This window comes from Podarcis pityusensis (assembly GCF_964106645.2).
Source record: "Podarcis pityusensis genome assembly, chromosome: 11".
NCBI lineage: Eukaryota > Metazoa > Chordata > Lepidosauria > Squamata > Lacertidae > Podarcis > Podarcis pityusensis.
In genome coordinates, this window is record NC_138036.1 from 14,856,192 (window position 1) to 14,870,057 (window position 13,866).

The following is a 13,866-nucleotide window of genomic DNA, read 5'->3' on the forward strand; positions in this document are numbered from 1 at the left end:
GTATCTTATTCATGATCCTTCAAAGTATGTTTTGGAAGTTGGGAGATGTCTTCATGTAGCCATTATTTCTCAGAATGGGGTGGGCCTAGAGGAACGTGGCATACCAAGACAGTGTGTGTATGTCCACGCAAGCACTTACGGTTTCACATGTTAAAAGAGTTACACCCAGAATTTAGCAAATAATAGTGTCATCACTATGTTGTTGGTAGTGATGGTTGGTTGGTTGGTTGGTTGGTTGGTTGCAAATATAGTTTATAAATCTATTGAATACATAAATAGAAAACCGTGGGATTAAGAATCCCAGATTGTTGCAGGGCCAGTTACTGTAGATTGAAAGTGAAATAGGAGAGAAATGTGAAGATGTTGGGTGTCGGGTGCAAGTGTCAGGTGGAACTTGAAGTTAGTTTTTGGATTAGTGTGTCGTCATATAAAAATAAATTTATAATGAAGTCATTCCTCACAACATGAGAACCAGACTTTTTGTGATGAAGCATTTATCTTTTGGCATTTCCTCTCGTTAAGTACAATTTTCCTGGTCTGCCTTTGCACGGGATCTGTTTTTAGATGTTCAGTTGCTTGTATGTTTGGTGCCTTGGTTTCCTTTTCAGAGGAAAAGTGAAATATACATTAAAATAACAACAACAGATATATTATCATCATTCACAACTTACGGTTTTATTTATATTATGAGCTTTTTAGGTCAATTTTATTTTTAACCTTTGGCTGTTATTGATAATATGAATGTCTATGCAAAGATGTTTAAGGTGCATACAAATTACGTTAAATAAATGAAACATGTAGTTTGGCAAGTACTGCCCTCAGTTAGTCCAAAGGTCACATCTTGGTGAACTAGATAAGTCCTGGATTTGTTTCATCACTGCTTGACTCATATCAGGGTCATGCAGGTGGGACAGCCCCAGAGGTAGTCTCCAGGAAAAATGCCAGGGTGAGGTTTTGCAAGATATAATCTGTAGGCAACCAAGCCAGAATCAAGACTCCAGGCTGCAGTCAGCTGAGCCTCATTCCATTTCTCCTGGCTCAACAGAAAATGAAGAGGTCTATTGGTAATTACACGTAATTACTGTGTCCATGATCCTCCTTTCAGTATAGGCACTCAGTAGGAATTGCATCTTAACAATATGTTACAGCCTAAGGGGCACAATAAGAAAGGAGGGGGGAATGGGCTGGGGAGGGATAGGTGCAAATTTGAGTTTGCTGCCTCTGGTGCCACAGTTTGACTGTGGTCAAAGATCGCTAGTGGTCTGTGAGCTTTACTTGGGTGGTTGCAGAGGAAAGATGGTGCCTCCATCATATTAAATATCCATATTGATTTCTTATTGTATTTTTATTGCTTCTCGTGTTCCTCGTATTGCTTGTTAGTGCATCAACGTTTGAATTCTATATATAAGAAGCAAAAGCCGCAACAAAAATACAATTCATCATGAAACAACAGGCATAACAACAACAACAACTTTATATACCTCCCTGCATCTGAGGATGACAGTGTGGTTCACAAGATAAACATACAGGATAAAAGCACAAAATAAATAGAAACAAAACAAAACAACCCCTCCCTCCCACAAACACATTTAAAAGACTGTGGAATGCTAATCAGTCAAAGGCCTGGCTGAAGAGGAATGTTTTCTCCTGGTGCTTAAAGATATAATGTTTGAAATAACGTTTGTAAAAAACAACAACCCAGAAGCTTTTCTTTTGGGATTTATAGGGAATTATAGGGACAGAACTACCTAAACTGTATAGAAACTTATTACTACAGTGGCAAGAATGTTACTTGCCCAAAAAATTTTACTTGCCCCAAAATGGAAAGAAGCAGAAGTCCCAGCAAAGGAAGAATGGACACAAAAATTTATGGATTGTGCAGAAATGGCGAAACTTAACGAAAGTACAGTGGTACCTCTGGTTACATACGCTTCAGGTTACAGACTCCGCTAACACAAAAATAATACCTTGGGTTAAGAACTTTGCTTCAGGATGAGAACAGAAATCGCACGGCAGCCACGGGAGGCCCCATTAGCTAAAGTGGTGCTTCAGGTTAAGAACAGTTTCAGGTTAAGAACAGACCTCCGGAACGAATTAAGTACGTAACCAGAGGTACCACAGTATAAGAAATCAAGATAACCATTTTTTAGAATAAAAGAATGGAAATGGTTTATTGACTATTTAAATAACAGCTGTTTGCAAAAAATAAATAAAATCAAATTGTAAAATATACCTTAATAATCCCAATAAACATTGAAGTTAGGAAATGTTTAAAAATTCAAAACATAATTGAAATCAGCAGTTAAAATAAAATTGCAGATTAAAACACAAATATGGGTAGGCTTGCAGAAACAAATATAAAAAAAAAAAACAACAACAACAGGTGCTAAAAACGGTTTAGCAAAGATGTTTGCCTGAGGTCAATAGACAGGGAATACTCTAGTCTAGGGGCTGCTGAGCTAAAAGATCTATTTCTGATAAGTGCAGAATGAATATTGCGTTTCAGTCAGGGTCATCAACAGACAAATAGAAGGGGTAGGGAGGGTATGTTTGTTAAAGCAATTTAGTGTCCACCTAATTTCATTCACACTTCAAGTGTGCTGCTTTTACTATTAAAATACAATTGGCAGGTTTCAGTATGTTCTTCGTAGCCTCCTTCAAATAACCTCTTCCTACTGAGAAAAAAATTTGCAATGTTGATGTCCACCACTGCCTTGATAGTCTGTTTCCCACGCAAAGACTGCTAATCTGCTTCTCACCATTATGTTGTTACTGACTAATATACAGTCACCATCTTGGCCCTTGGCATCCGAGATGCATGTGTTTTTAGGACACGCCCTATTCCTGAGAATGGGATTTGTTTCGACTGTTTTAATAACTGAATTTGAAATCGTTGTAACCTGCTCTGGTACCTGTTGGTGAAGAAGGGTACATAACAGATTTAGCAGCAGTGGCGGTAGTAATAATAATCGTAGCAAAAACATAAAATACAAAATGAACTAATAAATACGACTATAAAATAAGTAATCACTTTACAGCTTCAGCAAGGTAAAATACCTAGACTGTAATTCATCCCAATGTTGTTGTTTTTATATCAAAGTTGGCAAAATGGGGTGTGTGTGTGTGTGTGTGTGTGTGTGTGTGTATTTCTCGTGGGAGTTGTGAAATTGCACATAGTTGCTTGCTGTTGTGTTTTTGTATCTTGATTATCCTTGGGTCTGTGAAAAGCTAAGGGAATCTAAAGGTACATCTTGGTAGGCAAACTAAGGCCTGGGGGCTGGATCCGGCCCAATCGCCTTCTAAATCCGGCCCACAGATGGTCCGGGAATCAGTGTGTTTTTACATGAGTAGAATGTCTGCTTTTATTTAAAATGCATCTCTGGGTTATTTGTGTGGCAAAGCAATCCGTTCATTTCCCCCCCCCCTGAAAATATAGTCTGAGCCCCCACAAGGTCTGAGGGACAGTGGACCCAGTCCCCTTCTGAAAAAGTTAGCTGACCCCTGTTGGAGTAAGAGAGGCAGCACCTTTTGCTCTCTCCTTTTTAAAAAATAAAAATAAAATAAAGATAACCACTGAGTTTGTCAGATGGTTCAGATATTTGTTTGACTGGTTGCTCCGCAGCACACTGATGTGGTAATGAACAAATTTGCTTAAAGCAGGCATAGGCAAACTCCTGCCCTCCAAATGTTTGAGACTACAATTCCCACCACCCCTGACCACTGGTCCTGTTAGTAAGAGATGATGGGAATTGTAGTCCCAAACATCTGGAAGGCCGGAGTTTGCCTATGCCTGGCCTAAAGTATCAACCCTTGTGAGGGCGTGTCACGGTCCGGTTCACGGGCTATCGAAGTCTCGGCTGGGGACGTCAGGACCGGGGGCAAGATGGCGGGGTGGGAGCAGGAACAGGAGTCCAGAAGCCAGGAGTCAGAAGCCAAGAGTCCGAGAGTCAGAGAGCCGAGGGTCAAGAAGCCAAGGGTCCAAGGATCAAGAAGCAAGGAGTCAAAGGCAGGAAGTGTGTTGCTGTGGCAAAGAGCCGAAGGGAAATGCTGACCTTATATCCCTTCCCAGCTCTTGCCATCAGGTGCTGTGAGTTACCAATTGGCCTCACCTGTGCAGCTGCTCCTTGCCTCTTCAGAACAAACTTAGGAAGGCCCCAGTCCTGCAGAGTCCTACTGGTCACAGGGCCTGACTCCTGCACGCATTCCTGACAGGGCAGAGTCCTTGTCAGATGGCAGTTATGTCTCAGATCAAAGTTCTGGCTCTTGGAAACAACTTTATGTAAGTGCTAACTCTTTTAGAGAGAGAAGAGGTAGACCAGTTCATGCTTCCGTTGAGAAATGGTTGTACTAATCTGACCGGTAAGATTTGCATGTGTTAATGGTGGAATGTAGGACGCTCTCACCATCGAGGCAGAGTCTTAGGCAACAGGCGCAACTAAGTATTGAAAAAAAACACCTCCAGGTGATGTTGTACACGTTTGTGTAATCCAACACAAACTGCATTTGCTGTGCTGTGTTCATTGTGGGGAGAGAAACATATTTCAAGTATCTTCTCTTTTTTTAGGACTTTTGAGTCCTCCATTTCTCCAGGCAACATTGTCTGCTTTGATTAGTTATTAAGACTTAGACTCACCTTCTCCATTCGCTGAGTTTCAGCTTGTGTAGGTGGCAGTGGGATTGTACCACATCTGACGTCTGCATGTTCAGCAGAAGGTTCTGTGTGCTTGCAGCTTCATGTGGGCAGTCCCTTTGGCATGGCAATCTTGAGTTCCTGCTCATACAGTGGAACCATCTATGTTCATAAAGCTGTATGTCCCTCTTTCAAGACGGTTGATTTAAACAGGTGGAAGATATAATGGGGGATGCAGGTGGCGCTGTGGGTTAAACCACAGAGCCTAGGATTTGCTGATCAGAAGGTCGGCGGTTCGAATCCCCGCAACGGGGGTGAGCTCCTGTTGCTCGGTCCCAGCTCCTGCCAATCTAGCAGTTCGAAAGCATGTCAAAGTGCAAGTAGATCAATAGGTACAACTCCGGTGGGAAGGTAAACGGTGTTTCCGTGCGCTGCTCTGGTTCGCTAGAAGCGGCTTAGTCATGCTGGCCACATGACCCGGAAGCTGTACGCCGGCTTCCTCGGCCAATAAAGCGAGATGAGTGCCGCAACCCCAGAGTCGGTCACAACTGGACCTAATGGTCAGGGGTCCCTTTACCTTTACTTTTAAGATATAATGGTGGTGATGAATCGTGTGTGTGTGTGTGTGTGTGTGTGTGTGTACATACATACACACAGGTATGTATTTAAATGGGATTGTTTTAGTATGCATGTTAATGCTTGTGCAATTAGCTTTTAAATTTAGAAACCACATAGAAACTAATTTAAATTATACAACTTAATTGTATATAAATTGATTTAATACTACTAATAGTAGACTGTTGTCGGGGACTGGCAGGACAAAGAGGAGTGATGGGAGGCACCCATTATTCAAAATTAGTCGGCCGCATTTTGCACCTGGCTGTTGGCCACGCGCAACCAAGTGAAGGCGCTTGACACCTCCACCATCTGGAGGTTCATGCCTGGGGATCCTTGGATCTTATTTACTGTTTGGACAAAATATGCAACGTTTGCATTTTCTCTGTGTGGCAATTGGAGAATATATATATTTTAAGGAAGAATGCTGTGTCTCGCTAGAGAGTTGGAATTTTGTTTATGCTTGTATTTGGGCTTATTCAAATTTTATTTATTTTACTTGTATGTGTATTCAGGTAGGTGGTTCCATTGGTTTGTTAAAAGCTTGCTTTGTGATCCCCTGATGACTAAATACAAACAATTCCGGATCTATATGACTGTGAAGGAAGTAAAAACAGGATTACTGTTAACTGTGAATGATTAATTAAATGGTTGTGGTAGACAGGATATTTTCTGCCTCTTCCCACACAAAACTAATAATTTCACCGATCGTTTAATATTCCCCAAATGTTCAATTTCCAATATATATTTAGTTGCTAGTGTATCTGTTTAAAGCAATATGAGACTGTGATACTAAAGGGATGGGCATTTGGGGGGAAATGTTCTCTCCCACCCCCACCCCCCTTTTCCAAATTATTCATGTAAGACTTTCCCTCTATATTAGATGTGGCAATATAGCATGTGCAGAAAAATTCCTCTGTCATGTGGACAGAGGGCCAGTCCTACCATTAGGCAGATTGAGGCAACTGCCTCAGGCGGCAGATGCCCAAGGACAGAAGTAACAGCCTCTGGCTTTTCCTCCTGAGCTCTCCATCATTCCCCTTCTGGGACCCCTATCCTGGCCTGCTGCCTTGGGCACAATGGAAGATGCTATCATACCACCAATGCTGATGTACAATTTTGACTGCCAGACCAGTTTACACCTGTACGTGGAATTGAGAAGGGCCACCATCTTATCATTTGACTCAGGCAGCAAAATGCCTTGGGACTCAGGCGGCAGAATGAGATTTTTTAATTCTCTTGCGTATGCTTTCTTATCTTAACCATTAAAAGATTTATATAATTTTGACATTTGTGAGTATTGAGAACAATTATTGGGGAGAAAAATTATCTTCATTTGAAATTAACAACCTGAATTAACTTGCTAGCAGTTTAAAATTTTTCCATTACTACTACGATTTTACACAGTAATTTGAGCTTCTTGTGTGTGTGTCAGCCTTTTTTTCACAACATCATTTAGATTTGTTAATTGTTCACTTTGTTCACAGGATGAGCTTGCTTCGTCTTCTTTTTTTAGCTCTCCCCCCCCCCCCCCCAATTTTTTCTCTTTCAAATGAATGTGGAAAATAACTATTGTAGAACAACCTGCCATATGGCGGATGGCCACTTTCTGTGTTTTAACTGTGTTAAGTGTAACCACTAGAGGGTAGCTGACCATTTCAGTTACATTAATTCACAAGTTTTTCCCCCTCTTTGGGATCAAGCAACAGGTGGTCCGTCTGTTTAGGAGAAAATGCAAATGCTTGGGGAGACCTTCTGTTGTGTTGATGTTGTTCAAACGCTTGCAGATTTGTTAGTGCTGATGAATTTAAATTTATAGCATCGCAACGCCACATAATGTTTGCTCAGAAGCAAGCCCTACTTGTTCAGTGGGTATTATTCCTTAGTGAGCATGTGTAAGATTGTAGTGCAAAACAACAATTAATGAATGAAATGACAGTAATGAATGGAAAAGAATTCTCATTCATTGGAAACACTTAACATTTATGTAGTTCGTTTCAGGTATCTGCATTATTCCAGCCCACTAAGCCAAATTGCAGCATCCTATAGCAGCTGATGCAAACATATTTCAATAATGAGGGATGTGGGTGGCTCTGTGGTCTAAACCACTGAGCCTCTTGGGCTTGCCAATCAGAAGATCGGTGGTTCGAATCCCTGCGACGGGGTGAGCTCCCGTTGCTCTGTCCCAGCTCCTGCCAACCTAGCAGTTCGAAAGCACACCAGTGCAAGTAGATAAATAGGTACCGCTGCGGCGGGAAGGTAAACGGCGTTTCCGTGCGCTCTGGTTTCCATCACGGTGTTCTCTTGCGCCAGAAGTAGTTTAATCATGCTGGCCACATGACCCGGAAGGCTGTCTGTGGACAAATGTCGGCTCCCTTGGCCTGAAAGCTAGATGAGCACCGCAACCCCAAAGTCGCCTTTGGCTGGACATAACCGTCCAGGGGTCCTTTACCTTCTACCTTTTTTATTTCAATAACGGCTTATTTACAAATGGTTGGCTATCATTAGTTAGCATAAAGTGTGTGTGTGTGTGTGTGTGTGTGTGTGTGTGTTAAATTTTAAATAAAACTTAATGAAATTTCTTTCATCATGTGTTCTTTATGGAGATTCGGAACATTAACGGCAAGTTCTTCTTTTGCAGTGACCCGTATGTGAAACTTTCATTGTATGTAGCAGATGAAAACCGAGAACTTGCCCTGGTGCAGACAAAAACTATTAAAAAGGTAAGTGGTGATAATATATCCTTAACTGTTGGACAGTGTTCGAAATTAGCCAGGCGCATTTTACACCTGGCTGTCAGCTACTTGCGGCCAAGTGAAGACACCTGGGGACCAGGATGACGCCTGACGTCTCCACCACCTGGAGGTGCATCTCTGGGGATCCTTGGATCGTGATTGTTTTCCCACACTAATACCATACCCTGTAGAATTCTATGTGTTCTATTTCATCTGCACCATCAGAATGAATTTCAGGAACCCAAATGCTTTTTCTGTGCAGCCTGAGCAGGGGCAGTGAACAAGGTTTGGGTTAATTGTTGTCTCTTTTCTTCACTTACACCACTCCACTGCCCAGATCACAGTTGTGAAAAGTATCCCTATGTAATGCCCATGTCACAAAATGCATAGCATAACGCACATACACACATTTATGAGCCACCTTGACGGGCTTGCTTAAGGGTTTTTTCCACTTGTTGCCGGGTGGTGCTGTGGGTTAAACCACAGAGACTAGGGCTTGCCAATCAGAAGGTCGGCAGTTCAAATCCCCGTGATGGGGTGAGCTCCCGTGGCTCAGTCCCTGCTCCTGCCAACCTAGCAGTTTGAAAGCACGTCAAAGTGCAAGTAGATAAATAGGTACCACTCCGGCGGGAAGGTAAACGGCGTTTCTATGCCCTGCTCTGGTTCGCCAGAAGAGGCTTAGTCATGCTGGCCACATGACCCGGAAGCTGTACGCCGGCTCCCTCGGCCAATAAAGCGAGATGAGCGCCGCAACCCCAGAGTCGGTCACGACTGGACCTAATGGTCAGGGGTCCCTTTACCTTTTTATACATTTTTTAAAAATGAATGAATATCGATTTTGGCCACAACTTTAAAAGGTTATCCTCTGAAATACTTGGTGCAAAAAGTGGTTTTCTGTGCCGATCATAAATTTATATTTGGCATTTTTACCAGCGATTCTGCTTCAGAGATCCAGATCTACTCCTCTACTTGCACACACTGACCATGTACCCTCTCGCACTCTCCCACTCCCCAGTAACGTGTTGAAGAATTTTAATAATGAAATATTTAACGGCCTTCATTAAGACATCTCTGCCCAGGTCATCAGCAATCTGCCTCCCACTGTGAAGTTCCTATTTATAGTTGACGTCTATTTCTGGCTCATCCCACTTCACATGCCCTCCCACACGAAGTTTGCTCAGCAAATGAATTTGAAGCCTTTTGACGACAATGTCTTTATTGCAGATGAAAGCTGTTGCTATGATGTTTTTCCCCCTCTCTAGTTCTTTTTTACTTTCCTTTCTGATATTCTTAACAAAGAATGTCACTTTTGTTTTAATTGCAGCGAAATGTCAGACCTTCAGCGTTTTCTAAAGCTCTTTAAGATTTGGTGTTGCTAAATGTGATTTCCCCTCCTCCTTTTTTCTTGCAGACATTGAATCCGAAATGGAATGAAGAATTTTATTTTAGAGTAAGTGTTCTACTTTTAAATGACAGGCATATTTCCTGTGCGATCAGCTGGCATCTGGCTCTGTGCTGTTGGCTATGGAATGTTGAATTAGATGGCCCATAATCTAATGATCCAGCAAAGCAACTCTTTATTTTCTTAAACATGCTAAACCAAACGTTTACAAAACATTTCTGTCAATATGAAACATGGCCTTCTCTGGAAATGATTTTGTAATATACAATAGCACTTTTAATTTGCAACATGTTTTATCTTTTTCACAACATCCCTGCGAGGTGGGTCAACTTAGGGTGTTTTACACTAGTGGTTATCCCAATTTCCATTCACAGGATATGATAGGTTCAAGCTTTTTAAACGGTGAAGATTGCTGGACTAGTATTCTGGTTTTGTGGGACAAGAGTATTGAAGCTGAGCAATAAATCTATTGCATTGGATGAAGACTAGAAAACAGGGATGCAGAACCCAAGGCTACACAGAAGGCATTGGGATATAGTTCCCATCATCCCTCTTGGCCTTGTTGTCTAGGGTTGACGGGAGTTGCTGTCCATCATCTTGAGAGCCATAGGCTTCCAATCCCTGCTTTCAGCCCAATCCAAGCTTGTATCCATAGTCCTAGTACCATAATTTCCTGCTCCCAGTACAGTTGTGTCACAAGCGCTTGTGGCATGCTCAATGGCAGTGGGTGAATCTGCCTGAAGAAACCTTGTTGGGATGGAGTGCAGAGGATGACTTCCTACACCTACCAGAAATTAGCAGCAGTAGAGATAGGGACGCGGGTGGCGCTGTGAGTTAAACCACAGAGCCTAGGGCTTGCTGATCAGAAGGTCGGCGGTTTGAATTCCCGCGACGGGGTGAGCTCCCGTTGCTCGGTCCCTGCTCCTGCCAACCTAGCAGTTTGAAAGCGCGTCAAAGTGCAAGTAGATAAATAGGTACCACTGGCGGGAAGGTAAACGGCGTTTCCGTGCGCTGCTCTGGTTCGCCAGAAGCGGCTTAGTCATGCTGGCCACATGACCTGGAAGCTGTCTGCGGACAAACGCCGGCTCCCTCAACCTATAGAGTGAGATGAGCGCTGCAACCCCAGAATCGTCTGCGACTGGACCTAATGGTCAGGGGTCCCTTTACCTTACCTTTAGAGATAGGGAGTCCTACTTTCAGCAGTGTCATAGAGTGGGGTTGTTGACTAGCTAGCCACACCTTTCCATGTAGGTTTGGCTACTGGCATTGGTAAGGGGCTAGCCAATCATCGTCTACACTCTTTCTGTCTGAGATTTCCCCTCTGCTTCCGGTATTTATTTCCAGTGAAGACATGAATTTTCTTTCTTACCTCTGATTTACCCTAGAGCAGAGCCATCGGTTCTTACAAATGAGCCACTTTATCAGTGGGGCTGGTTTTCAACATCACAATATATCACCAGCTAAATATCGTGATATACCATTACATCATGATGTCTGAAATAAGGAACTATTTAGATGTGAACAGTAGGGCTGGGCCATATCTGGTTTTCAACACCGTGATATATTACCAGATAAACAATGTGATATACTGATACATCACCATGTCTGAGATAAGGATGGATCTATGTAGAGGCGTTGGCTGGCTCCAGTTTTTCCCACATTGTGATTTTTGCATAGCGTACACACACAGACACCCCACATCATTCATAATTTGCAGTATATTGCCAGGTCCAAAATTATGACACCAGTATCATTGGGATACCAAGCACACAAAACCATGGGACCAACTTATGCGTCAGAGCTTTTGTCCATCTGTTGCTGTGCTGTCTGCACTGACTGGTAGTAGACTCTCCTGAGTCTCAGAGTCTTCTGCACTCCTGTCTGTAGATGTTGGGTATTTAATTTGGGACTTGACTTGAGGCAAATTTAATTAACTCCCCTGGCATTTGGGTGTGCATCGTCTTCATTAGAGTGCCTTGTACTCATGCCACTTCCTCGTTCTCATTAAACAAAACAGGAGGCAAGAGAGTTTTAAAGACCTAGTGTAGTTGTGGCCACAATTTTGGCAAATGTGTCTCAGGCCCGCTCCGAAACTTGGAAGAACGCCATTGTAATGTACATTGTGACACAGAAGTGTTCTGTAGAAGGCTATACGGATGAGTCCAAGGGAGAAGTCGGATTTGAGCCCATATCTTTCTGACCAAGTGGACTTTATCCCATTTCTTTGTTTTGTTTTAAATGTTCTGCCATCTCACTTGTTCTACACCAAAGAAAATCCCCTGTGTTGCGAAACAGAACACTCTGAACAACAAGCAACACGTCGGCTAATAATATACTGAAAATATTTTTATAACACTAACTGTTTCAAAATTCATAAACATAAGACATATAATATATGCATGGAGTCACAAACTAATAAGAATCAAATAAATGTTCCATGAACAGTGTTAAGTTGTGGGTGAACATATCAGACGACACAGCAATTCCTCAACAGCTCTTGTTTATTCACAGGCCAGGACAGAACTGAACTGAAGGGTTCAGCCAGCCTGCTTATATAGAGCTCCACTACAACGCAACTGTAACACTTTCTGTAACTATCCAATCACTGAGAGCCACTTTCAATAAAATTTGCATATGTGGACCTGAGTGAAAACTACCTACAGTATCCCCCTGCTGGCACAGGGTGAGAACTTCAGTACATAACAAACAGGAACAGTAGGAGTGAAGTGACTGTCAAAGATCACTGAAATGGAGGCAGAATGCCTTTCCACAGTCAATATCCTACAAACGTGAGATGATGGGTGCTCCAAACATTGCAATAGGGTGCTCCAAGCGCAGTACACTTTTTAGTGATAGCTGATCCTTGGACATTTGATGTACCTTTGGGGACTATTAATTTGTTCATTATCCTGGAAGAACTGTACTGTCTGCTGCTGGAATATTTATTTGATTCTTATTAGTTTGTGACTCCATGCACTTACTAGATGTCTTCTGTTTAAAAATATTGCCAGTATCTCACTTGTTCTGGCTTATTCCAGCCTAGAAAGCCTCATGACTGCATGGACAATTTCTCTCCTCCAGTTTAAGAGGTTTCTGATGGTGGTTTGTTTATTTTTAGTTTAGTTTTGTTGCCATACACATTTTACAAGTGCATTGCGGCCAGCCACTTTTTACTGTTTCACCTGTCCCGATACTCACCTGCTACACCCTCACACATCCCTTTCAAGGGCCTGCCCTTGAAGCTGTCCCAGAAACTCCAGCGGGTGCAGAATGCTGCAGCGAGGCTCCTCACGGGGTCCCTGCCATGGGAGCATATTCACCCAGTGCTTTACCAGTTGCACTGGCTCCCAGTTTAGTATTGAGTAAGGTTTAAGGTGCTGGTTTTGACCTTTAAAGCCCTTTGTGGCTTAAGGCCCTTGTATTTACGGGACCACCTCTCCTGGTATGCCCCACAGAGGACCTTAAGGCCCATGAATAATCATAGTTTAGAGGTCCCAGGCCCTAAGTTTTAAATTTGTTGTTAGCTGCCCTGAGCCTGGTTTTCTGAACCAGGAAAGGCGGGGTATAAATAAAAATTTATTATTTATTATTTATTATTTCCAGGGGTTGGTAGCACTGAAGTTTTGACAATCCATTTAGTGGGGAGATTGACTGATTGGGATGATGGAAGCAGTTCAACTTGTTGGCTTTAGTCAATAAAGGCAAGAGGGGAAGGACTAAGCAGTAGATGCCAGGATTAGATTAAGTGATTAGTGGACGTCAGCACCCAATCCGTACATGTGTTATAAATACGATGGGTAAACGTTGCATTTCCAAGTTTTAATCTTTACTACTTTGGAAATTAATTTTGAAAACACTGGCTTTAAGGGACCAGTCTTTACAGCCTAATCCTATAAAGTGGCACAATATGTAGGCAAAAAGGATTAATTTCACAGTTACGGATGGCCAAAGCCATACCAGAGAGGCAAATATATCATGAATGAAACTGCAGAGCAGTTTGTATTTTTAAGGATCATTTTTAGAATTTGTTTTAAAGGTGCATCGTTTTACACTTACTTTACATGATCCATAAAAAAACACACCACTCATTTGCATTATACTTTCCCCAGGCTGGCTTACTCAACAAGATGAAGGGAAAGTAGAAAACAATATTTTAAATGATTTCTCAGATTTAATATTGAACTAGTTACTATAGAACGCTGTCTAAACTCTCAGATGTCTTTCTCTAAAAAGAGAAAGGCTGAGAGAGAGAGAGAGAGAGAGAGAGAGAGAGGAAATGGAGGCAAGGTAATATTTCAGCAGTTTAAATTTAATCTTTTGGAGCAGCTGCCTGTAAACACTGGGGCATTGTAGATTGTTAAAACTGTAGTATCTTTTTCAAATAGTGTCTGCGCAGTTGGACTTTTTTGTTAGCATTTTGGAAACAATATTTTTAGCAGTTTCTCAATTTGGAAAGATCATAAGTGGTTTTCAAGTTGATTTTT

At 42.2% G+C, this 13,866-nt stretch overlaps 1 protein-coding gene across 6 annotated transcripts in view; it reads left to right on the forward strand.

The window, feature by feature from the left end:
• NEDD4L (NEDD4 like E3 ubiquitin protein ligase) overlaps nucleotides 1-13,866 on the forward strand; it is a 255,186-nt gene that overhangs the window by 112,530 nt on the left and 128,790 nt on the right. For all 6 annotated transcript variants that reach the window (XM_080973417.1, XM_080973418.1, XM_080973419.1 and 3 more), the window contains 2 exons: nucleotides 7,887-7,968; nucleotides 9,392-9,430. In XM_080973417.1, coding sequence (XP_080829543.1) covers nucleotides 7,887-7,968; nucleotides 9,392-9,430 — 121 coding nt within the window. The remainder of the gene's footprint in view (nucleotides 1-7,886; nucleotides 7,969-9,391; nucleotides 9,431-13,866) is intronic.